This window comes from Molossus molossus, unplaced genomic scaffold (genome assembly GCF_014108415.1).
Source record: "Molossus molossus isolate mMolMol1 unplaced genomic scaffold, mMolMol1.p scaffold_m16_p_4, whole genome shotgun sequence".
Lineage (NCBI taxonomy): Eukaryota > Metazoa > Chordata > Mammalia > Chiroptera > Molossidae > Molossus > Molossus molossus.
In genome coordinates this window covers 23,084,342-23,111,029 of record NW_023425377.1, presented here as the reverse complement: position 1 = coordinate 23,111,029, position 26,688 = coordinate 23,084,342, and the positions used below count along the sequence as shown (strand labels likewise).

The window sequence follows — 26,688 nt, the reverse complement described above, 5'->3', positions numbered from 1 at the left end:
GGTCCAGCTGCAGGCCGGGGCACAGCTCCATTTGTCTAGACCTGGAAGGAGCTGCCCGGGTGTGTGGCAGGCCCCCTGTCACCCTGCGGTGTGCGTGCGGATGCTGCGTGGTCTCCAGCGAACAAGATCCCATCCCTCTCCTGCTTGAAACCCTCCTGTGGCTCCCCCAGCCCTTCATGAAACTCATGCACATGGTTCTCAAACCCCCGCAGGCCCAGTGCCTACCCCCCTTCGCCACTGTGACCCCTCCAGGCTTTCCAGTCCCTGTCCATCGCTGGCGTGACCCTTGCCTTCGTGGGCTGCACCAAGCTCTTCCCTCGACTGGAACACCCTCACTGCCCCTCTTTTCCCCCGAGGCCTCCGCTTAGCCGTCATCTCCTCGGGGAAGCCTCTTCCCACACACAGACGCTCAGATATTATTTGTGGAGGGAAATCAAGATGTTTCGAGGAGGATTTTTAGGTTCTCTTAGCTCTGAGAATAACGATAGTGCTTTTGAGCACAGCACATTCCGGTTCCTGCAGCCCCGCCTCCTTCCCTTCTCAGAAGCTCCTGGGAGGCAGGAAGACAGGTTCATCACTCCCAGGGTTTTAGGAGAAGAGACTGATGTGCACATGGACCAGGTAGATTCGCCCAAGGCAAATCCAGAGCCGGCTGAGCTCAGCGCTGCCTGGGCTCAGATCCAGGCTCTGCCACAAGCTGCGGGACCTTGGGGAGGTCATCCGCAGAGACGATACCTGCCTCACAGGCTGTGGTGGTGATACACAGAAAACCCTCTGCCCGGTCTCCTTGTGTGGTAACAGGGCTGATGGTAACGAAGAGCATCAGCTACTCTGCCCTGGTGATCGGGGCCCCCACGAGCCTGTTCACCTGTGGGAGCACTTGAACTTCCTCCGAACACAACAGCAAGAGCCCTGGACCAGGGTCGGGGTCAGGTGCCCTGGCTCTCCTCCCATCTCATGCCTGACTCCAGTGACCCTGGACCTGTCATTTCCCATCTCTGACCTCTGTTTCCTCGTGTGTAACATGGCCAAAGTAAAAGTAGCAAGTGGGAAGTGAATGGTGGCACAGGTAACACGGAATCGGGAGCAGTGGGTCTCTCAGGAGGGAGGCGTTAACTTTGGGCAAGCGCTCAAAGAGGAGGAATTCCAGGTCATCTTCTGACAGTTGGGTTACTAGGGAAGTCAGGAGGGGATAAGTCTTCAATGCTTCCTCCTCCCTGGCTGAATCCGCGCTTAGTCATTTGTCCCACAAGACCCCAGAGGGGCTGCCCTGAGGACCAGATGCCACTGCAGATGAGAAGGGCTTTGTAAAATGTCACCTGCCAGGGTTTATGAGTCCTGATGTCATTTGGGAATCCCAGCTTTGCCAACGACGAAGACTTGGGCCTGAGAAAGCAAAGGACCCACCTTGTAGACAAAGGTGCAGACAAAGTCGATGAAGCCGACCTGGAGCTTGGGGAGTTCGTCCGCCTTGTTTCTGTCCATCATGGGCTGTCATGGGGAGAAAGGGCTAATGCACTGGCTCCTTCTGGCAGGACGCAGTCAGGGGCCCCACCCTCCCTAGGAAGCATTCTGGCCATAGGAAGGAAAGACCAAACCTCAAACTTACCACGTTTCCAGATCTAACTAGCAGTTTGCAGGAAACACAGGGACAGAGGAACATATTAAATAACACCATGAGGGGCAATCGACCAAGTCCGGAAGGTGGGAAACCACGACCCACCCTCTTCAACAAATAAATGGCATACAAAAGAAAAAGGAAAGAAAAAAAGAGGGTGAAGAAATTATTGTTGATTAAAAGAGACTTAAACACAGCAGCAGGAGGGTGTCTGTTCCTTGATTGGATCCTGATTTGAACAAATGATTCTCATTAATCAGGAAGAGTGAACAGACTGGGGGTTAGGTGATATTAAAGAATTATTACTAATTTTGTGAGTGGGATGATGGTTTGTGGTTATGTGTTTAAAGTTCTTATCTCTTAGAGATACCTACTGTAAAGTATTTAAGGAAGAAATGACATCTGGGATTATCTTTAAAATACTTCAGCTAATCCCTGGCCGGTTTGGCTCAGCGGTAGAGCATTGGCCTGTAGACCAGGGAGTCCCGGGTTTGATTCCAGCTAAGGGCACATACCTCAGTTGTGGTTCATCCCCGGCCCCAGTTGGGGTCGTGTGGGTGGCAACCAATAGATGTGTCTCTCTCACATTGATGTTTTTTTTTCTCTCTCTCTCTCCCTCCTACTCTGAAGATAAATGTAAAAATATCCTCGGGTGAGGATTTTTAAAAAATAATAATAAAATAAAATACTTCAGCCAAAAGATTTAAAAAGACATGGGGGCCTAGCCTGTGTGGCTCAGTGGTTGGACGTCCCATGCACCAAGAGGTCACCAGTTCAATTCCTGGTCAGGGCACATGCCAGGGTTGAGGACTCGATCCCCAGCAGGGGGCATGCAGCAGGCAACCGATTGATGTTTCTCTCTCTCCCTCTCCCTTCCTCTTTCTCTAAAAAAATCAATAAAAACATATTTTTTAAAAATGCATGAGGAAGTAGATGAAACAGGAATGGCAGGCTGTCGCTAATGGTTGGGTCTGGCTGACGGGTACACAGAGTTCATTGACCATGCTTTCTCCGTTGTAAGGTGTTAAAAAGAAAAAAAATCGCAAATCCCACTGGCCCCTGCTGTTCACATGCATGGCCTGTTCCTGACAGCCCACTGCCTCTCCCGCACTGCCTGAGCCTCACGTGGTACCCCCGCACTTAAACATTTCACACGTTTAGCCCATCCCCATGTTTGTGATTCTGTCCCCAAAACGTCTCTACCTTTTACTCCACCTGACTTAGCCCTGCCCTCGTGCAGGGCCCTCGGAGAACCCTCTAACTGGTCTTCCCTAGGGAGCTGGCTGACTGTGCAGGGAGGTTTAACCACCAACGGCGGTAGGTCTCGGCGTGGCAAACAAGACCTTTCTTCCCCCGAGTGCTCTGTGCTGTTGGAACAGGGCCAGGGGAGCTGGACGCCCAGACGGTTGGAGCTAAAAGGGAAATCCGAGTTTTGGTGTCCACTTGTCAATGTCTACGTAGCTGAGTGAGCTAAGGACAAAAATGTTAGAGTAGGGGTCCCAAACTCTAGGAGGGCACACTTGCTGGGCTCACCCCAGAGTTTTAGGGTGGGGGCTGTGACTTTGCATCTCTCACATGTTCCCAAGGGCGAAGGTTGATGGTGGCCCACCCTTTGGGAACCCCTGCATTAGGGAAAGGTCATCTCTGTGGTAAGGTCACACATCCCCATGTCAGGGGACAGGGAACAAACGTATTTCTCTGTCACGGCGAGGTCACAGACAGCCACCGGGATGAGACCCCACACCCAGCATCAGGCTGACGCCCCTCCACTCACAATGGGATTCTGTTGCAGCACTGTGCGCTCCAGGTCACCTTGTTCCCAGAATTCAGCAGCAACCAGCAGAGCTACCTGCAGCAGGCGGACACCCCACCCCCACGGAGTCAAGCCCCAGCCCCCGTCCTCCTGCCTCTGTCCCTTGCTTCTATTCTACTCCTCTTGGATTTCCAGCTCAGCAAAAACATACCCCCGCCCCGTACCCCTCACTTTGTTGTCATCGTGGGAGGGTTCCTAAAGTGATTTCCAGAGGAGGATGGAGCACAGGTGGGCTGCCTCTGGAGCTGGGGAATCCGAGCCACCTTGGCGGCTGTCGCCAGCACTGGGATTCCCCTCCTTTTGGGTCAGGAGGAGGCCATACCTTGCTCTGCACCTCCCAGGGCTTGGTGATGGCTGAGAGATCACAGGCGGTCATCATCATGGCCCTGGACACAAGGACACCATACATCAGTCCTGACCCATTTAAGACTGCACATACTGGTTATTTTCACCTATCTCTTCTTTCTGTCCCCCCACTAGTAGGTGACCTCACCCCATTATGAGGAGAGGGGTCACTCCCCCAGTATATCCCAGGTGGGGCTTTAAAGTCAGACAGTGCTTTAAATGCTGCCTCTGCCAATTATCAGGAGTTTGACACTGAACAATTAAACCAACCTCTCTGAGCCCCCGTTTCCTTGTCCGTAATAATAATGGTAGTTTCTTCATGGAGCAGGTACAAGATTAAGTGAGATAATATGTGTAAAAATCTCAGCATAGTGTCTGGGCATAGTACATGCACAATAGATACTCGTGAACATACGTTGGGTTTTTATTATATGCCACACACTGTTCCAGGCATTTCATGAACATCAGTTTTATTTCTATTTCAGTCCATCTTCAGAGTTCCTTCTCTCCTGTCTAGTACAGAACGATGTTTGTCAACCTTTTCCCCATCATCCTCCCCCTCCACTGTCAAAGACCCTTTTTAGACATTTTTAATATTTTTTCTTTATTGATTTTAGAGAGAGAGGAAGGGAGACGGAGAGAGACATAGAAACATGGATGAGAGAGAGCATCGACTGGCCGCCTCCTGCATGCCCCCCACTGGGGATCGGGCCACAACCTGGGCATGTGCCCTGATTGGGAATCGAACCAGCAACCTCTTTTTTTTTTTCTGTATTTAATTCTATGGCTTTAATTATTAAAATTATAAATATGACACTAAATACATGTTATGCAATTAAAGGAAAAATACTACCACATATATGAAAACAGATTAGAAGTACAGTCGTCCCTCGCCACTTCGTGCTTCGACTTTTACTGCTTCACTCTGCCGCGGTTTTTTCAAATATGCTCATTAAAAAGTTGATCGAGACAGTGAAAATGATACAGCACGCGCTCGGTTGTCTGAGTCAATTATACACCCCTGATTTACAATTAAAGTTAAAATTACTGTACGTATGGACTGTAGGCCTATGTGTTCGAGCACCCCAGGAATCCTTCAACGCCAAGTGCAACCGCTGGAGTCTGGAACGGATTAACCGCGATACACGAGGGACGAATGTATATTGCTTTTGTTTTGCTTTCCCCACTCACTTCTAGATATTTAAAACTGTAATGAAGCCCTGGCTTTAGGCTCAGCAGTTAGAGAAGGGTTGCAAGTTCAATTCGCTGTCAAGGGCACATTTCTGGGTTGCTGGTTCGATCCCTGGACCTGGGGTTGTTTGGGAGGCAACCAATCGATGTGTTTCTCTCACATAGATGCCACTCGCCCTCTTTCTCTCTCCCTCTCTCTTCCTCTCTATCTTCAAATCAATGGAAAAATATCCTTGGGTGAGGATAAATAACAACAACAACAAAAAAAAATTTAATCAAGGTTCATATGCTGTATCAATTAAGAATTTAATTCACCTTTCAACAAAGTAATCTCAGACACAAAATTCAATAGTAGTTATGTTTTTAAAAATTATATATTTTATTGAATGGTTTTGCTTTGTATCACATTAAATTTTGCAACAGTATACATTCAACATATTTTTTATCTTTTATTTTTTTGTTACTCCTCACTGGAGGATATTTTTCCACTGATCTTTACAGAGAGTCGAACCAGCAACCTCTTGGTGCTTGGGTCGATGCTCAACCACTGAGCCACAACGACCGGGCCATTTTTTATATAATTGTTCAACATGAAATTTTAATACCACGAACATACTGTATATCTGTTCGGAGGGCCACGGACAACTGTAACAGCTAAGATGTTTTGCTCCTCTCCCAAGTTTGCCCCAAGAGGAAAGATCTGTCAAAACTCATAAATGCTACCCTTAGGACCCGTGCACTTCATTGTAGGTAGAGTTAGAAATCATACTGTGCTCATTATTCTGAATGATCAATCAGCTGACGAGTCAGTGAGATTCGTCTTCAATTTTGTTTAAAGCTAACATTATGATCATTCACTTCCTCAATTGCTGGGGAGGATGGCCATAAAGATTTGACCAAGACTTTTCATATTACTGTGAACTACACCCCTGACAGTTTCTCTGCAGCACTTCGGTTAATCCAACACACACAGAATGGGTTAGGTCTATTAAAACATTATTAATTAGACTGTATCTTCCAGTGTTACATTTTTTTTTGCAAAGTGCTTGTATCTGATAACAAGTTTTAATTATGTTTCATCAAAACTTTGAAGCTGCAGATTTGACTCAGTTAATGTAGAGGAATGTTTGTCATAAACACAATAGGAAATGCCAGTCTTTTACTGTCAACTAAGGCAGGCAAATCAGATCGTTTCTGTCAGTAAAAATCTGATTTTATTTTTCAGTTTTAATGTTAGAATGCATCCCAATGGCACCCACCTTGGTTTTTTATTCTTACTTCTAAGAAAGGTAGAGGTTGCTAGATGCATAGATGTGTAAGTAGACTAGATAGGTAGATAGGTAAATAGATAGGTAGACAGACAGACAGACATTAGTGGTGTGGATGAAATCAGGTGCTGCTACCTTCAGTACTTATTGTTGGTGCACCTTTGTCCTGACATCAGGGGCTGTCCCTGGGCAGTGTACATTCTCTGAAGGAAGTAAGATTGGTAAATGAAAAATACCTCGGCTCCTGCTGCCCTGCTGTTCAATCCAGGCCAGCATTTTCTTTTGCTAATGCCTTGTTTTGCTTTTAACAACAAAAAATATATAGCTTTAAGAAGCCCTGAAGCCCTACCTTGGGTTTATAATGCCTTGATTAACAGAGGCTTTGAGGAAGCCAGAACTTCAGATAGCCCCTCTGTGTGATGCCACAGAGGTCTTTGCGCCACAGGAAGATTCAAGAAAGGGCGCGTTTGCCTCCCTTGTGTGAAGTGGGAGGGGAGCGAGGGCACTGCAGCGCCTCACCCACTGTGCTTCCTTAGGAAGATAATGTTAAGAAAGGAAACACTGGTTCCCTTGAGGCCGTCCATTCTACCACACACCTTGGAAGGCTTTGGGTTGGGGAAGAAGAGGGAGGGTTTGTGTGTCTCAGTTTGAAGACTAACTTGGCTTTTTCTTTTCTTTCTTTCTTTTTTTTTATTTTTCTGCAAAAAACTTTATTGTTTCCATTTGGTCCAATGCATGGGAGAGGGCTCCGGAGTGGTTAAAAGAATGGCTAGTGGTTTCAGGGAGAGAGAGACTTAGGTGAAAGCCAGACACCAGGGGGCCCCTCAAAGGCCTCTGGGCTCCAAAGGTTCCTAGTCATGCTTGAGGGTGAGCCTCTGGAGGAGACACTGGCCCGGCCCAGCCCAACCTGGGGGCGGCAGCCTGCGGAGGTGAGTCAGGTGTGGCCCAGCTCCTGATGAGTTTCACCTCCTCCTCCAGGAAGTGGTTCTCCCGAAGCCACAGAGCTGGGGGTCTGCACCCAGAGCATGCAGATCCACAAGGGCTTGGTTCAGGTTCCTCTCCAGGACCATGGCGTCCTGAGTTTTGCCCACTCATCATGGGAAGGCTTCAGCACGTCCTTGGAAGAGAATGTGGCCACTGCGCTGATTATGCAGCTTTAAGAGACACTCAGCACCCTCCCGCTTCCTCCGCCAACTCTTGGAAGAAGTGGCCCAGGCCCTCCAGAGCCACATCGTGGAGGTCGAAACAGAAGCCCAGAGAGAGGTAGGGGGCTGGCAGATGCAGGTTGGTCAGGGGGTTGACGGCAGCCTCCACCTCGGTGGAAATTTCTGAGGAATTTGGGAGCTCATGGTTGTTCGGCAATAAGGAGCCGAGGTCAGAAAACATTGCTGGCTGGTCTCGGAGGCTGACGTGGTTCAGAAGGCGGAGATTGGAAAGGAGGTTGGAGGGTGGTCAGAGGCTGGAAGAGGGGGCATCTCTGGGTCTGTTCTGTCCAAACACTGTTGACGCAAGAGACAGGTCCAGGGGGACACCGGGGTCACTCTACCTTGGCTTTTTCAATAATTGAAGTCTGGCCTTTGGCTTTTTTTTTTTTTTTTAATTGTATTTTGGAAATCCTTCCTATCATTTTTTTGGTAAGGTCTGTGTGGCATTCCATTGTATACAAGTGCCATATGTATTTGCAAAAGGAGTCAACAGAAAGAAACGTCATTTAAAATGTAGTAGGGAGGCCACAAGGGGGCGCTCTCACGCCCCACACAGCCCACAAAGCCCACGGGGAGATCTCTGTTTATAGAAGTCCCACGACGTCCTCTTCCCCTCTGTAAAGAGCTCCCTCTCTGTTTTAGCGGGCTTGTGCATGACCCTCCCTGGTGCTCGTTCTGGATTGCAAGTCTTTGTCCCCGAATCGACCCATTTTGCTGGCGAAATATCTGGCTGACTGTTGGTCCCCCCAAACGAATATTTAAATTGCTTTCAATTTTTGTGCAATTACAAATACTGCTGCAAAGAATAACTTTGTACACACTCCTTGGCACACGTGGGAGAATACCCAGAGGTAAATCTCCGGAGTGGATTGCTGGATCAAAGAGTGTGGGCGTTTACAATCGCTGTGAGTATTGCCCACGGGAAGGGCTGCGCCTATTTGCATTTTCAGCAGTGAATGAGATTCCTATTGCCCTTCACTCTGACCCAAGTGCTGTGTTATCCCATGTTTCACCTTTGCCAATAGGAGTGTAAACAATTAATTATATCTCAGTGTAGTTTGACTTTGCATTTCTGTTAATATGAGCAAGGTCATTCATTACCTTTTCACACGTTTGCACCCCTCTGTAATTCTTTTTCTAGGAAATATTTGTTTGTGCCTTTTGCCCAGTTTTCTATGGGATCACTCTTTTTCTTGAATTGTATTAACACTTTATTTACTAAGGAAATTCGCTATTTTTTTTTTTTTTCCCCTCAAAAGTGCTGCAGATACCCTTCTTTGGGTTATCACTTGCGTTCTCAGGTTATCAACTACGCATTCTGTGTGTGTTGTGCGGAAAGCCCTAATTTTTATGTAGTCAAGTTCATCAATCAATTTATGACTTTTGCATTTTATGACACGCTTAGAAAAACTCACTCTGAAATTACTCTTTTTAATTCTACCATGCTTTTCCCCTCTCCCTCTCCATTTTGGCATTTGTCTTCTCATTATTTTAAAATCCTTGATCCATTTGAAATTCATTTTGCTATGGGAGTGAGATAGGGACCCAGCTTTGTGGCCACCTAATGGTACACTGCAAAATATGTTTGGTCTTTGTCCCCGGTTCCTGGATAGAGCTCCTAAAGCCTTTGGGATTCCCTAAGTGCTAGGAGGACCTTCAGTCTTTCTTAAGAAGTCCCCTTTGGGTTCACATTGATGAGATGCTGACTGACTTAGGGTTAGGTCCCTAGATAGATTCAGGGTGGGGCTGGTCACCAGAGAGACCAAGTGAATAGAGGATGGAACTTTCCATCTTACCCACTGACCCCTGTGAAGGGGTGGGAGTGAGGGCTGCAGATTAAGCTGGATAAAAACCCTTGAACAATAAGATTTGATGAGCTTCGGGGTTGGTGAATCCACTTGCTGGGAGGGTGAAGCATCCCAGTTCCATGGTGACAGAAGCCTCATGTGCTAGGGACCCTTCTGGACCTCACCCTGTGTACCTCTTCATCTGGCTGTGTATTTGTAGCCTTTGTCATATCCTTTATAAGAAACAGGTAAATATAAGTAAATGTCTGGGTTCTGTGAGCTGCTCCAGCAAATTAATTGAACCTGAGGAGGGGCTCATGCTAACCTTCCATTTATAGCCAGATGGTCAGAAATACAGATAACAACCTTGACTTGGGATCGGCGCCTGAAGTGGGGCCAATCTTGTAGGACTGAGCCTTTCGCCTGTGGGCCCTGACCCTCTCCAGGTAGACACTGTCAGAACTGAGTTAACTTTGTAGGGTACTCGGTCAGTGTCTGCTGAGAATTAGAGAATTGCGTGGTGGTGTTGAAAAGAAAAACCGTGGGATCACCTCATGGCACCAACTCCGTTTATGAACGTCTCCCTTTCTCCACTGGTCTGACACACTTTAGCACAGGCCTAGTTTTTCAGGTCTGGCCCATTGACCTGTCCTGCTCCCGCTTAGGACGGAACTGCCTTTCGTTCAGCGGGTCCTTATTATTACTCTTAATTCAGAATTTCCTGACTAGTCCTACATACTTATTTCTCATAAAAATTTTAGAACTGGCTTCCTAATTATCCCAAAAATAAAGTAGATATTTTCCTTGAAATTACCTTAAATGAATAATTAATTAAGGAGAATAGACAACGTGTAATGACGTCCCCCTACCGAAGAACAGGTGTTCTTTCCACCTGTTCGATCCTCCTGCTGAGCCATCTTGAAATGTCAGGTGGCGCTCTCCCTGGTCTGTGGCCTGAATGTGCCCCCTGGTTCAGTGGGAGCTGGTCCTACAGCTCCCCAGGACCAGGGGACCTTTGTGGAGACCTGGTTGGACAACTGCAGGGCTGAGGGAATGACAACTTGCCACTTGCCCCTTCTTCCCTGCGCCTGTCCCAGCGGCTGCCCCTTCTCTGTTACAGGGACTTGTGACATCTGTGACTTAATCAAACCTCATCTCCACAGAAGCATCCGGGGATAAACAAACAACTTGACACTTCCTCAGGAAGGCCTTGTCACCCCTGACCATCAACTCCCAGGACCCATCACCGGGAGCCAGGGGCTGGGGCCACGTGTTCACAAAAGGCCTTCCATTTACACTTCTCACCCCATCATCAATTGAGGTGAATCACATTGAGAAAAGTGAAAGAGGATATTTACCAGAAAGCTTAAATTTGAGGCCCATTACCAGTCCTCATGCCAACAAGGCACAATAAATTTTATATAAGGCATATGACTAATTTGTGAATAGCACAGCTAGACTGTAGGACATTGCTATACAGAAAGGAACACTGCCCTGGCCGGTTTGGCTCAGCGGTTAGAGCATCGACCTGCGGTCCAGAGAGACCCGGGTTCGGTTCCCGCTAAGGGCGCGTACCTCGGTTGCAGTTTGTCCCCGGCCCTGGTTGGTTGTGCGGGTGGCAGCCACTCGATGTGTCCCTTTCACGTCGATGTTTCTCTCTCTCTCTCTCTGTTCCTCTCTCTCCCTCCCACTCTACCTGAACAAAAAATGGAAAAATGTCCTCGGGTGAGGATAAAAAAAAAAAAAAAAAAAAAGAAAGGAACAGTAACACCTGGCCGGTGTGGCTCAGTGGTTGAGCGTTGACCCATGTACCAAGAGGTGGCCGGTTCGATTCCGGGTCAGGGCACATGCCCAGGTTGTGGGCCCGATCCCCAGGGGGGGCTTGCAGGAAGCGGCCAGTTGATGTTCTCTCTTGTCGATGTTTCTATCTCTCTCTCCCTCCCCTTTCCTCTCTAAAATCAATAAAGAAAAAAAGAGAAAGGAACACTAACAAAAAATTAAGCCTACATATATATTTTTTTAATCCTCACCCTAGGACATTTTGCATTTATCTTCAGATAGAGTGGGAGGAAGAGAGGGAGGAAGAGAGAGAGAGAAACATTGACATAAGAGAGACACATCAAGTGGTTGCCACCCACACGACCCCAACTGGGGCTGGGGACAAACTGCAACCGAGGTACGTGCCCTTAGTGGGAACCGAACCCGGGACTCTGGTCCACGGGCCGACGCTCTAACCGCAGAGCCAAACTGGCCAGGGTGAGCCTACATATTTTGTTAATCCTCACTTGAGGATATTTTTCCATTGATTTCCAGTTAGAATAGAAGGGAGGGAGGGAGAGAGAAACATCAATGTGAGAGAGACACATCAACAAGCCTCTTCTCTCATGACCCCAACTGGGGCGGGGGATGGAACCTGATCTCAGGCACGTGCCCCAACCGGGAACCAAACTACAACCCCTCAGTCCCAGGGCCGATGCTCCAACCGCTGAGCCAAATCGGCTGGGGCTGAGCCTACATATTTTGAGTGACACATAGTTATTACTCAAATCATAATAGTACAGTGCTCTGTTTTATCAAAACACTAAAGTTATCACTTTACCACTAACATTCTGAATTATATGAAAGGAATACTTCAAATATTATACTTTCTATATACAGAGAAATAACACTATATCGTCTTGAACTTAAGTGCCAAAATAAAGATTAAACGTATACTATAATTTCTGTAATTCTGCTTTGGCATAATTTATTTTTCCCCATATGTTGAAAGCCTCCAAAATGGAAAGTATCCCAGGCGTCTTGGAAAGTGTCCCAGGGGTCTCTGAGGGCAGCGAGGCCGGCCATTCCCAGCTCGTCTATGCCCCGGAGACAAGAGGATCGGGCTTTAAACCCCGTCTCAACTCACATAACGATTTCCTTCCGAGTCTGTTCCAGCATCATGTACTGCGTCCACTCCTGCTGCGTTTCAAATGTCTTGGATTGATCTACAATCTTTTGGAACATTGTCCTCTTCCTGCAAAACACACCGATTTGTTCATGGAGCAAATCTTACAATGAGGCACACCTGGGCTTCTAACATTGGTTGTTTTAGACAGAGGCTTATTAAAACAATCTGATTAACAAAACAAGGTTAAAAGAACCAGGGCCTGGGAGTAAAGCCCTAGGTTTCTAACCTAGAACTTGGTTGGAATTGTTATCTGATCTTAGCAAATCTCTTCCCCTGGATCTCAGTCTCCCATCTAGACATTGGCAGTAAGGATACCAAACTCACCGAGTTGTAGTGAGAATTCACAGTCTGTAGCACCAGGGTTGGAACTATGGTGTTTGTTAGTCTTATAATCATTGCTATCTTTATCCTTGAAAGGAGAAGAAATACTAACTTGAAATACAGGGCGAGGTCTGTGGCAATGATGGCTATGTCCATCATGTGGATGGCATGTTCGTGCTGCCTGCGATTGAGGTTCTGAAAGATATTCAAGCCCTTAAGAGAGAACCAGAGGAGAGATGTGAGAAGTGATGTTGGCAGTCAAGTTACCCAGCTACGGTCACCCCAGATGATGGGAGAGGCCGCTCAGGCCAATGAGAGGAGTGCTGTCTGGCTACCCTCAGGCCTCGTGTGAGATGGGGGATCCTGTGCAGGCCCCAAAGCCAGGGCAGAGGGCCCTCCTCCCACCTCATCTCGCAGCAATGTTTTGCCAAACTCCAGGTGGTGCCTTTCCAAGATGGAGGACCCATGGAGCTTGGCCAGTGGGTTCTGAGATCTGAATGGGAGAGAAGGAGAGAGACACACAGAGAATCAACATGGAATGGCCCCGATGAAGGTTAAAGACATCCTCCGGTCCTCCCACATCCTAATTCTGCAGGCAGAGAGGCTGAAGTCCAGAAGGAGCGGCCGTCGTCACAAAGCAAGAGAGTGGGAGCCGGGACTGGAGATCAGGTCTCCCGACTCTCAGGCTCTAGCTTTCTCCACACCTGATTCCGAGGGTCTCTGGGGTCACGGACTCCTTAGAGAATCTGTTGAATAGTGTGGACTCTCATCCCCAGAAAAGGGCACAAACACACATGCCAGATGCAATTTTAGAGATTCATGGATCTCCTGTAGCCACCCATGGACATTGGCACTGGACCATTCTTTAATGGTCACCAAGCCCCAGATCCTCCATACCAGAGTGTTCAGGGAGACCATTAAATTCCCCAACTGTGTTTATTCTTGTCTTCATTCAATAAATATTTGTTTGGCATCACGTGCCAAGCACTGACCTCAGTACCTAGCTTCTCACAAGGTAAAATGTAAACACAGTCTCTAGCCTCGGAGCAGTGTGCGAGTATTGAGAAGACTCAGAGAAGCATGTTCTATTGCTTGTTAGTGTCTCGCAGGTTATGGGCGCTGGGCAGAGCCTCAGTTCCTCAACTGTAATATGGGTAGAACATTAGTCCCTGCCCTGCCCACAAGGTGGTCATGAAGGTGCACCAAGTTCATGATTCAAGGACTATGCTTCAGAGGCTGTCTGGAATATAAGCTCTGTGAGGACAGGGCCTGTGTCTGTTTTGCTCAGCATGGTAGCTCCTTTTCCTAGCTTACGGCCTGGTACACTCGTATTAGGAGCATTATCAATACAGAGTGGATGAATGTTTACCAGTTACTAACCTCCTGGCTTAAATTGGTTCAGCAGTAGGAAGGGAGTGGAGGAGTTTAATATTACTTTCCTGTTGCTGCTATAACACATTACCACGAACTCAGTGGCTTAAGACAATAACAGTGTATTACCTTACAGCTCTGGAATTCAGTCTGAAACAGGTCTGCAGGGCTGCCTTTTGTTCTGGACACTCTAAGGGGGAATCTGTTTGCTTGCTTTTTCTAGCTCCCAGAGGCCACCTGTATTCCTTGGGCTTTGTAGCCTGTCTTCTACGTTCAAGGCCAGCAGTGTAGCATCTTCTCTCTCACCTCCCGCCTCCCCCTTGTAAGGACCCTCTGATTACACAGGACCTCTCAGATAATCCAGGATAATCCCTGTATTTCAAGATCTGCTACTTCATTTTAGCTTTGAAGTCCCCTTTGCATGTCCGGTAACACATTCCCAGGCTCCAGGCATTGGGGCGTGGACATATTTGAAGATCATTATTCTGTCTGCCCCAGGAGTTTATTATTCTGTTCAGACCCAAAGGGCAGAAGGAAGTGGGAAGCTGTGGACAATGGGACTTACCCACCGGCTAGTAAGTCTGTCCGGGAGCTGTTCAGACTTAGGTAATGAATCTTGGGGTAGGAGATAGGGAGGGGGGCCAGGAAAGCTGACTTACTTCATCTGGTAGAGGTTGTTGGTGCCTCTGTGGTCAATGTCATGGCAGAAGGCAGCAGTGACCATGGCCAAGGCCTCCAGGTCCGTGAAGTAGCGTTTCAGCTTTCCAGTCTGGAAGGGCAATCAGAGGTGCTGCTCACGGGGAGGCTGGAGGCAAGGCGGGGAGGGCAGGTGGGAGGAAGGCCTAGAGCTGGGAAACAACTCTGATCTGGCTCTCCAGTTGCCGCAGGGAGACCTGCTGTTGGCCTGGGATGCAGGGCTCTCGCAGGCAAACAGGACTGGTTGGTCATCCTCCCTACTCCTGAGGGACCTTAGATGGCCCTGTCTCTCTCAGAGCCCGTATCCCAATCTGCACACTAGAGGCGGAGTGCCTCGGGCTAGGTGATTGCTAGGGAACGTGCAGCTGCCAGGTTAAGGGATTTGGAAGGCTTTGAACATGGTCAGACTAGTAATCTCACCTTCCAAACCTGGTCTACCGGTTTAAGCCCAACCCAGAGAATCTTCTCCGGAGCCTCCCTCAAATAGTTAAGTCCTGGTGGGGTGTTGGAGCAGAGGGTGGGGAAGAACCTGGAGACAGGAGGCTGACTCTGACTCTAAAACAGAAGTCGTCTCAGTCCTGTTACTGTCACTTTCTTGGGTCTATGGCCTGAGCTTCTGCCTCCAGGCGCCAGTGCCTGCTCTGGCCTGACCGTTCCAGCCACAGAGAAAGGAATGAAAATGACAAAGCTGAGCAGAGATTTGCATCATAGTCTGGATGGGAAGGCACTTCAATGAAATATAAAGGACTCTGAATCCTCAGAGCTGAAAATGACAAACACAAGTACACATAGGCATGACCAACCGAGGACGTTGCCTGTAATAGGGAACCGTTGAAAACAACCACCACGTCCAATACTAGGGGCCGAGTACAAAAGTCATGTATTTAAACAGTATAGGATACTATGCAGCCATTAAATTATATCATGAATAAGCCTTGAAAATAGTGTGTTGATGGCTGCCATCAACAAATCATCAAACATCAAGTGTTGGCGAGGGTGCGGAGAAAAGGGGACTCTAGTGCACTGCTGGTGGGAATGCAGACTGGTGCAGCCACTATGGAAAACAATACGGTATTTCTTCAAAATATTAAAAATGGAACTGCCATGTGACCCAGTGATCCTACTTCTAGGAATATATCCTAAGAAGCCTGAAACACCTATCAGAAAGAATATATGCGCCCCTATGTTCATAGCAGCACTATTTACAATAGCTAAGAACTGGAAACAGCCCAAGTATTCATTAATAGATGAGTAGATAACAAAGCGGTGGTACATATACACAATGGAGTACTATGCAGTTGTAAGAAAGAAAGATCTCTTATCCTTTGAGGCGACATGGAGGGACCTAGAGAGTATTATGCTAAGCGAAATAAGCCAGTCAGAGAAAGATAAGTATCACATGATCTCACTTATTTGTGGAATATAATGAACAAAACAAACTGATGAACAAAATAGACCCAAAGACACAGAAGTGGGGTTCAGACTGACAAACTTCAGAGGAGCGGGGCGGGGGAAGGGAAGAGATAAACCAAACAACTTATGCATATAAGCATAACCAATGGACATAGACAACAGTGCTGGAGGTGGGGGCAGGAAAGGGAAGAGGGTGGCAATGGGGGGAGGGGAGAAAGATCTGTAACCAAAATAAAGTTTTTAAAATTAAAAAAAAAAGAAAATAGTATGCTGAATGAAATAAGCTTGATTCTACTCAAATTCATAAAGACAGATAATAGAATGGGGGTCTTCAGGGGCTCAGGAGTGTGGGGAATGGGGCGTTGTTTTCGGATGGGGACAGAGTTTCACTTTGGGAAATGAAAAGGTTCTAGAGATGGACAGTAGTGATGGTTGCACAACATTATGAATGCAACTGAACAGTGCACCTGAAAATAGTTAAAATGGTAATTTTTCTGTTATGTATATTTTATCACAATAAAAATATAAATAAAGAATGTGATTGGTATTTTATATATTTTTAAATGGAAAAAGAATATTACAGAATAATATTATTTAACTGGTTATAAACAAAATTAGATCCGTGTGTGTGTGTGTACACAAATACGTTTGGGAGCTTCTAGAAGAACATTTGGAAGATGTGCCAGGGTTATCTCCAAATAACTGGACTGGGGCAGGGTAGACTGCAGCTTCCTTTCACTTTTCATTTTACATGCTTCTCTGTTCTTGGAATTCAGTTATGCATGTCTTCTTCTGCATAATTTTAAAAAGCAATAGATAGTGAAGAACAACGCTTGGCTGCACCCAGTCGGTCGTCTGTCGTACCACCAGCAAGGAGAACATGGTCTGCCCCACGTTGAAGCCGTGCCGCCAGTTGTGGTAGGTGATCCTGCGGTAGCCCTTGCTCAGGGAGTACATGAACCGCACCAGCGCCTGTGAACACACGCACATCCGTGAGGCAGCACGCACCAGCCCGGCTGGACCCGGAGCGGGAAATGGCCAGAGGTGTCATAATGCTGTGTGAGCCCTTTGCAATCTGCTAACTGTGGAAATGGGTGTCGTGACATCAGGTGGATGGGAGTCATTCCGCTTATTTCCACCAACTGAGTTTCGCCAGTGATTCCTACACTGTGCCCCAGGGAGCTACTGACCTGCGAGAAGCTAACCTGAATTTTGCAGGGAAGGAAAACAAGAGTTTAAATCACTGGTTCTCAAACTTGAGTGCACATCAGAATCACCCAGAGGGCTTGTTAAAACACAAGTTCTGATTCATTAGAGGGAGTGAGAGAGAATGAGAGAGGGTTTGCACTTCTGATACATTCTGAGGCAGCGCTGCTGTGGCTTGGGTAACACTTTGAGTCAAACCAGTCTTGGAAATTCTGCACACAATACACTCCACCTCCACCTTCTCTGTCCATCTCCATCCCTCTAGTTTGGCAGTAAGAAATTCTGCAGGGAAAAAGTCCTCTTTAAATTGATTTAACCCACATTTCCTACTCTCTCTTGACTATAGGACTTTTTTTTTTTTTTGCATTCCATGTACTCACAGCCTTCAGAACGCAATGCCTGAGAACCCACCTCAAGAAGCCAATGTACCCAAAACACCACATACAGAGGTGCTGTATGTTTCTTTTTTGATAAATGTCTCATCCGTACAACATGGCTCATACTTTAAATCCTAAACGCCAAAGGTATCCCCTTTTTAAGTGTAGATTAAGTTGAAGTTGTACCAGATAAAGTTTTAAAAGGGAGAAAAGCAATCAAGCAAGAGAAAGGGAAATCAAAGACGTTTGGCCTTACCTCCTGTGGAATATGAAATTTATCCACCACTTTGAGCTCATAGTACATCTGGATCCCACATTTCACCAGCTCCAGCTCCGTCAGGGGCAGGTCGCTGAAGTAGAACTTATTAATTTCATATTTCTCTGCATCTGGCAGCTCTTCTCGCTGGGGAAGGACCGGAGTCAAGTGATTAGGGCAAATGAAGTGTTCCTGAGTCTTTCCCTGTCTCCCCCGAGGCGTGTCCGGGTCCCGGGTCTGCTGGGAGGATCAGGGCAGAGGGAGAAGGATCACTCTTTGCAGAGAGCCCCTTCTCCACGCACGCTCAGAGGACACCCTGTGCTTGTTATGTCAGGGCCAGAGCTCACCAGAATCTCAGCCAGCTCCTCTTCCTCGCATTCCCACGGCTCCTTCCCATACACTTCTCTGGTTTTCTGCCCAAAATAGCAGACAGGAAAAAAAATGGTTATTACATCTAAGGTCTAAATATGCCTCCACTTTTCCATTTCCATTTTTCTCCTCCTTTTAAAGTCCTTGCAACAGAGCCACCAACTCAGAGAGCTGCTGCTTAACATTCACAAACGAGCAAATTCAAAGTCGTGGGCTTTGGGGCCGGCATCCAAAGTTGAGCTCTGCCACTTATTAGCAGTGTTACTAAATGCCTCTGGTCCTCCACTTCCTCATCTGTAAAATGGGGTCAATAAAAGTACTTAACTGGTGAATTGAAATTAGATGATGCAAAGTCATTTTGTGAAAACATATCTACCACTAAATTAAATCTATGATGAACATAAATCATTTAGTGCAGTGCTTGGCATATAGTAGGCACTAGAATTAAATGACATTGTTGTTGGTATTTTTATTGTTGTTATTGTTGACTGGGAGTCAAGACGCCTTGCTCATGGTCCTGGTTCTTCTCACTTCTGTGTGACTCGAGGCAAGATGCTTCCATCTCTGGGCCTATTTCCCCATGTTCCGAAGGAGAGGGGGGCCTGGCCCCAGTCACTTGTCTTTTGTTTCTTGACCCAGAAACAGTTTATTTAAACTTCTAACTGGTTCACTGAAGCTAGGCCTCCATAGGGTTCACATATCCATTATTTGGCTGACTTTATGGGCTGAGACAAGCAAATCATTCATCCAAACCAGACGTCGTCCCCTTTCAATATATCAGTTATTGGGATGAAATGATCAAATTTGTTGTGATATCTTCCCAGCTTAGGAAATCGCGTCTGACCAATGGAACAGAATGAAGATCCCAGAAACTGACCCATGGCATTGTGGTCAATTAATATTTGACAAAGGAGGTAAGAGCACACAATGGAGTAAAAACAGTCTCTTCAACGAATGGTGTTGGGAAAATTGGATAGGTACATGCAAAAATATAAAACTAGACCACCAACTTGCACTATACACAAGAATAAACTCAAAATGGATTAAAGACTTAAATGTAAGTCGTGAAACCATAAATATCCTAGAAGAAATCATAGGCAGTAAAATTTCAGATATCTCATGTAGCAGTATTTTCACCGATACATCTCCTAGGGCTACAGAAACAAAGGAAAAAATAAACAAATGAGACTATATGAAACTAAAAACCTTTTGCACAGCAAAAGAAACCATCAGCAAAATGAAAAGGGAACCTATGGTATGAAAGAACTTTTTCGCCAAGGACGCATCTGTTAAGAGGTTAATTTCCAAAATATACAGAGAACTGCAACTCAACACCAGGAAGACAAAAATCCAATTTAAAAATGGGAAAATGCCCTGGCTAGTTTGGCTCAGCAGTTAGAGCGTCGGCCTGAGGACCAAAGAGTCTTGGGTTCGATTCCAGCCAAGGGCATATACCTTGGTTGCGGGTCGGTCCCCAGCCCTGGTCAGGGTTGTGCAGGAGGCAACCAATCAATGTGTCTCTCTCATGTCGATGTTTCTCTCTCTCTCCCCTCCCACTCTATCTGAAGATAAATGAAAAAAATATCCTTGAGTGAGGATTTAAAATAAATAGAAAGAAAGAAAGAAAGAAAGAGAGAAAGAGAGAGAGAGAGAGAAAGAAAGAAAGAAAGAAAGAAAGAAAGAAAGAAAGAAAGAAAGAAAGAAAGAGAAAAAGAAAAATGGACAAAGGACCCTGGCTGGTTTGGCTCAGAGGTTAGAGCTTCAGCCTACGAACTGAAGGGTCTCGGTTTGATTCCTGGTCAAGGACACGTACCTGGGTTGCAGGTTCAATCCTGGCCCCAGTCGGAGTGTGTGCAGGAGGCAACCAATCAATGTATCTCTCACATTGATGCTTCTCATTCCCTCCCTTTCTCCCTTCCATTCTAAAAATCAATGGAAAAATATCCTCAGGTGAGGATTAACAACAACAACAAAAGGGCAAAGGATCTACTGACTAGACACTTTCCTAAAGAGGACACAAAGAGTACATACAGATGGCCAATTAGTGTATGAAAAATACTCATCACTAATCATCAGAGAGATGCAGATTAAAATTACAATGAGGGCTCTGGCAGGTCTGGTTCAGCGGTTAGAGCATCAGCCTGTGGTCCAGAGAGGCCGGGGTTCAGTTCCCACTAAGGGCATGTACCTCGATTGCAATTTGTCCCCGGCCCTGGTTGGGTCCTGCGGGAGGCAGCCACTCTATCTGTCCCTTTCACATAGATGTTTCTCTCTCTCTCTCTCTCTCTCTCTCTCTCTCTCTCTCTCTCTCTCTCTTTCTCTTCCTCTCTCTCCCTCCCACTCTATCTGAACAAAAAATAGAAAAATGTCCTCAGGTGAGGATAAAAAAAAAAATTACAGTGAGGTATCACCTCATACCTGTCAGAATAGCTACCATCAATAAATCAACAAAAAACAAGTGCTGGTGAGGATGTGGAGAAATGGGAACCCTAATAAACTGCTGGTGGGAATGCAGACTGGTGCAGCCACTGTGGAAAACAGTATGGAGGTTCGTCAAACAATTAAAAATGGATCTGCCATTTGACCCAGCAATCCCACTTCTGGGAATATATCCCAAGAAGCCTGAAACATCAATCAGAAAGAATATATGCACCCCTACGTTCAAAGCAGTGTTATCTACAATTGCTAAGGTCTGGAAACAGCCCAAGTGCCCATCAGTAGTTGAATGGATAAAGGTGGTACATTTACACAATGGAATGCTATTCAGCTGTACAAGAGAAGGATCTCTTACCCTCTGTGATGACATGGATGGACTGAGAGACTATTATGCTAATAGAAATAAGCCAGTTAGAGAAAGAAATATCATATGATCTCACTTGTATGTGGAATCTAATGAACAAAACAAACTGATGAACAAAATAGAGGCCTGGATATATGGAACAGACTGACAGACCTTATTGGGGAGGGTGGGGAGGGGAGGGGAAGAGATTAACCAAAGACCATATATGCATAACCCATGGACACAGACAATAGTGTGGGGAAGGCCTGGGCGGGGGGGCGAGGGTTCGATGGAGGGGGGCAAAAAGAAGGAGAATGGGGGACATCTGTAATACTGAGAACAGTATAAAAAAGAAAGAAAGAAATATCTGAAAACACTGATCCATGTTTCAACTTGTGAGGTCTATAAGCAAGGTCTCGGGAACAAAGCTGGACATCATATCTAATTCTATTTCACTAACTCAATTTATTTTTAAAATCTTGGTCTCTTTGAGACTAAAATTCCAGGAATGATGAATCCCTAATTTTCTTATTTCTTGTTCAATTTTCCACCCCAGGTATGTCTCTCCTCTATAGTATCCCTGACGTCTGATCATCCAGCCTCTGCTTAGATACCTCTCTTAATGGGGTGCTCACTACCTTGTGAGGCGGCCCATTCATAAACATGCTAGAGAATTTGCTCATTATCCTGATAAAGGTTAAGTGAGACTGGATGATTTGGGGACAGGTTACTTCCCCCTTCTGGGCCTCAATTTCTTCATCTCTACAATGGGGATAGATAGCCTTACCTTGCCCATCTTACTGGGCTGCTATAAGCACCAAATGATTGAAGTGTGAAATTGCCTGATAAACTGTAAAGTGGTGCAATTATGTGAGGGCTCCCTAGTAACATCTAACTCCCTCTGTCATACTCCCTTGCTCACCGAACTCCTCTACGACCTAATCGGTTCTCCTAAGACAGCTGACTCCATGGAGGGAGTCTCCAAGAAACTGACCGTTGTCCATTGGCCAGCCAGACAGAGCTTCCTCTCAGCAGGGGTTGTATCTGGATGACTCCATCTCCAGTACCAAGTCAGCCCTAAGCACAGTGAAAAATGCGGTTTCTAGAGTTGGTAAGGTCTGGCCCCAAGACTGAAGTGACCCTGCAAGGGACAGCTGTCACCAGACCATGTACGACTCTCTGGCACTTGTCGATCCATCCATTCATCCCATTTGAGGGCCCGCAGCACCCCCTGTGAGGAAGGGGGATGGAGCAGTGAGCAAGCCCACCACCATCGCATGGAGTTTTTTTGTTTGTTTGTTTTCCCTTTATTGATTTTAGAGAGAAAGAAAGTGAGAGGGAGAGAGAGATAGAAACATCGGAGGACGTCAATTGGCCGCCTCCTGCATGCCCCTCACCGGGAATCAAACTGGCGACCTCTTGGTGCATGGGTCGATGCTCAACCACTGAGCCACACCAGCCAGACTCTCATGGAGTTTTAAGTCCCATCTTACACTGGCCACATTTCCAGGGCAAAGTCTCTGATAGAGAAGGAACGAGAAAAGAACTTGACCCACCAGGATTTTCTGGATTTCTTCATTGTCACACTTCACATGATATTTTACCATGTCCTGGAAAATATCCTTCCTGTTTTCAAGTTTGTTCATTGACTCATAGGTGTCAGGATTTAAGACAGACCAGCCCAGGAACTGAGTCAAAGACTGGAAGGAAAAAAAAGAAAGAAAGAAAGATCAGAGGCAGAACAGCCAGGTTTGACCCTGCCTCTTGCAGTTGGGGCAAGACTCGCTAAGCCTCAGTTTTCTCATCTATAAAATGGGTTTGATAAGCCACATGCTTCTCAAAGAGCTGTTGTGAGGGTAAAATGATGCATGGAAATGCACTTTCAATAAAGCACTAACATACATGAAGCGTCGTCCTTGTGCATAATGTCACCGAAGGGAACGTGTTGTGTGCAGTGGTGACGGGCTAGATGGGAACTCTAAACTTTTTGTTCAGTGTTGTTGTGAACCTGAAGCTGCTGTAAAAGGTAAAGTTTATTGATTGGAAAGAAAAAAAAAAAAAAAGGAATGAGAATTTCTCTGACCCATGTGGCCGTGAGAAGTGAGAGCGAAGACAGCGGACCTGGAAGCTGAGTCAGGGTCACATAGACGAGGCGGGCTCCGGGGTGGCAGCGCACTGGGGTCCCCGCCACGCACTCTGGAGCTGTGCTCGTGGAAAGCTGACTCTGAATCTCTGCACCTCAATGCAGAAGACCTTCTTGCCAACCATACCTCCATGAGGGTCTCGTCCATTTCATCAAAGGGTTTCCCATCTTTGCGATTGTAAAACGTGGCCACCCCAACGATTTCCTCCTTCTTGTTCACAATAGGCATAGAAAGGACATTTTTAATCATCCATCCAGATTCGTCCAGAGGCTCTTTCTACAAGAAGAAGCAGAGTAGGTTTCCTTGAGTTCCAGGCTGCCGAGGTGGCTAAGGGGACAGCAAGAGGATAGACCTTGTTGGATTTCGCATGGTTTTAGCCACGAAACAAATGCCATGAGCGGATAGCCCATCTGGTTGGAGCTCCTTAAGCCAGATGGTCATATTGTGTTCATTCCTAAGGTGTCAGGGTCATTATATGCCTGGCAGCATGCTGTGTACTGGGGATACAATGCTGTGCACAGATAGTTTGGGCACCTAGTGCTTCTGATATAGGCACCAACCCCGGGGACTGGCTTAGAAGGAACCATGTTGGGAATTCTGATAACTTTGAATTAATCAAGTAGATAGAATCCTGTGTCTTCGCTTCTCGATCTGACTCTCTGTGTTACTTTGGCATGTCACTTTATCTCCCTGGGCCTCTATAGTCTCATCTATAGAGGGGGGAGGGGGCAGTAGTCAGAGTATGTGCTTCATGGAACCAATGAGAAAACAGAGGTGAAATTTCTTGGTCAATCAGAAGGTGCCCTTTGTGAGTCACTTCCCATCTGTCTGAGCCTCTCTTTCATCATTTATAAAGTGGGGGATCACTGGACTGTATAACTTCTAGACATTTCTCAAACACTTCACAATTTTCAAGGAACTGAGCTAGAAGCTGCGGAAACCAAGGCAAATAAGGCACAGATGCTGTCCTCGGGTAGCTTATAATCTAGAAGGTGAATGAGCAGTTACACTGCATGTGGGAAGTTCTTTATGGTACGGAGGGAGCCGGAGGAGGGAAGGAAGTCAAGGAAGGCTTCTTGGAGTTGGAGAGCCTTCCAGTTCAAAGTTCTAAGATTCTTAAGGTAGCAAGATGATAATGGTTATAGTTTAAGTAACATTGGAACTCAGCACTTGGTGGGAAAGTGTCCCCATAGGAATATAGAACATCCCCCAAAGAGCACAGGGCTGTGGTCAGGAAATCAATTCAAGACCTGCCTTCCCCACAGCTCTTTACCTGGACTTCAGGAAATCCCATCCCACTGAAGGCCATGATAAGGAAATGGATTTTATTGAAAGTGAAATGAGAAAACATTAAAGATTTTGAAGCAGGAAAGTTACTTTTATGAACCTATGTTTAAAAAAAAAAAAAAGACTAATGCTACTTTATGGAGGATGAGTAGGAGAGAGAGGATTAGAATCTAAAAACAAGACCAGATTTGATTTATTAATGTGGGCAAACATTAATAAAGGCTATAATTTGTCATTATTAAGAACTGTATGGTGTCCTGTTTTGTTGTCCCCCTTCTGTTGCATATTCATCAAATGACTTGGGTAAAGACCAAGTTCTGACATAGTTATAATCAGGGTAACAACTCTCAGCAACAGTTTGGGCTTGTCACACTGATATGGTCAAAATCATAACACAAGATGTACAATTTTAACTTTGGAAGTCTGTTCTCTCTGAGCTCTTTCATAATGTTCTTTAAGGAGTAGAAAAGAATTCACTGATTTTCCCAGGAGTGTTTTATTCTTTCCTTCTTAATTATTTCCTGATTGCTCACTTGTTTTTCTTAGGCTTAGTATGGAAATCTCAAATATTGAAAGGACCTAGAGCTGAAAAGGTCAAGAAGGATAAGACCCAACCTTTGACCCAAAGAAGACAATATTTTGCTGAAAGGCATTAGTCTAAAAGACAAGGAAGGGTCCTAAAACATGAAGGGAGATACATTTACAGAGAGAAAAGTTCCTTGGCATGGCCTTCAGGCTCTGCGTGATCTGGCCTCTGTCTACATCTCCTCCTGTTCCTCTCCCCATCAGTCTCTCACTCAGATTCTCTGGCCTATCTAGTTTCTTCCAATAAACCTTCTCTTTTTTGAAATGTTTCCCTTCTTTACTGCCAAATATAATGTCTCAGGGACACATCCCTTGGTTCTTCTCTAAGTAAGTCAGCCCCACCCCTCGTCCAGAGAGATTTCCTCCACTATCCCTTGGCCCTTGTCCTGAACAGCCTCTCCCCACATGCGATCAGAGCTCCCTGGAGATAAAGCCCACGCCTGTCTGGTCCATCACTGTAACCAGTATATGCCTGGCACGGAGGAAACCCTTCTTAAACATTTGTGAAAAAGACACACACAATCAACTGGAATACTAAACAATATTTCATGAAAATCCCAAGAAGGCAGAAATAATATTCAGCCAGGGCACACAGAATGAAACTTCATTGAAATGTCATAGCCGTTGAGATGGTCATTGAAGGGCAGAGGGGATTTGGGCAGAACGTGATGGTTGGAGAAAGAACAGCATAAGCAAAGGCCTGAGGCCAGAAGGCAAAGGGTGTGAATGTGAAAACCCAATGGGACCTTGAAACTCACCAAATTAACTCCCTCCCCATTTCCAGGGGCACCTGGCTTTTTTCCACTCATGTTCTCACTTTGTTCAGACTGCTTCCCAATGAAGTACACAGATTCTAATGTATTCAAATCTCCTTTCAGGGGGTGAATATCATGGGACTAAAAGAGAAAATAAAAACAACTTACCTGGAATTCAAAAAAGTCCTCCGCAGGTGCGTTCATGATGTTGCAAATCTGAAAGCCGTGCAGAGGAATAAAAGTGCCGTCATCAGACTTGCCAGGGTAGCAGGGGAGAGCGACGCAAGCTGTTTCAGAACCCTGCGGCCTTGGCCAGGCAGCACATTCTTTTCAGCAGGTAGACATGCTCAAGGTGGTTCTGAAGTATTCACGGAGGCGACTGGACAGAAAAGCTACCTTATAAACATGACTCCTTAGCCTCTGCTTTGCTCCTGAGTCATTTCCAAGCTTTGAAGAAGTAATGGCTACAATGTGTCTTGTTAAGAGCTGCACAGGATTTTGTTTTATTGTCCCCCTTTTGTTGTGCATTTGGGTTGTGTCCTATTTTTTCTTTGTATTAAGATAAATAGCCCAGCCAGTGTAGCTCACTGGTTGAGCATCGACACATGTACCAAGAGGTTGCCGGTTCAATTCCCAGTCAGGACACATGCCCAGGTTGTGGGTACGATCCCAGTGGGGGGTGTGCAGGAGGAGGCCAATCGATGTTCTCTCTCATCGATGTTTCTAGCTCTCCCTCTCCTTTCCTCTCTCTCTAAAGTCAATAAAGAAAAAATATTAAAAAAAAATATATATATATATATATGTATATATAATGCTACTCTAAGCATCTTTGAATCAATTACATTTGGGTTCTGTTTTGTTTTGTCAGGAAGTCGTTTTTCGTTGGGGTATAAATGCCAAAGTAGAATAAGGAGTAAACAGGTTGCAGCTCTGCTGTATACTGCCAGGTTCCTCT

General features: G+C 46.1%; 1 protein-coding gene across 1 annotated transcript in view; it reads right to left on the bottom strand.

Moving 5' to 3' along the window:
- PDE6A (phosphodiesterase 6A) overlaps positions 1–26,688 on the bottom strand; it is a 56,148-nt gene that overhangs the window by 2,410 nt on the left and 27,050 nt on the right. Inside the window, exons 8-20 of the mRNA XM_036239923.1 lie at positions 25,902–25,949; positions 23,233–23,382; positions 22,519–22,662; positions 18,162–18,227; positions 17,815–17,961; positions 16,840–16,947; positions 14,526–14,635; positions 12,901–12,988; positions 12,608–12,708; positions 12,133–12,240; positions 3,754–3,817; positions 3,393–3,467; positions 1,408–1,491 (exon numbers count right to left, since the gene is read on the bottom strand). Of these exons, the coding sequence (XP_036095816.1) occupies positions 1,408–1,491; positions 3,393–3,467; positions 3,754–3,817; positions 12,133–12,240; positions 12,608–12,708; positions 12,901–12,988; positions 14,526–14,635; positions 16,840–16,947; positions 17,815–17,961; positions 18,162–18,227; positions 22,519–22,662; positions 23,233–23,382; positions 25,902–25,949 (1,293 nt within the window). The remainder of the gene's footprint in view (positions 1–1,407; positions 1,492–3,392; positions 3,468–3,753; positions 3,818–12,132; positions 12,241–12,607; positions 12,709–12,900; positions 12,989–14,525; positions 14,636–16,839; positions 16,948–17,814; positions 17,962–18,161; positions 18,228–22,518; positions 22,663–23,232; positions 23,383–25,901; positions 25,950–26,688) is intronic.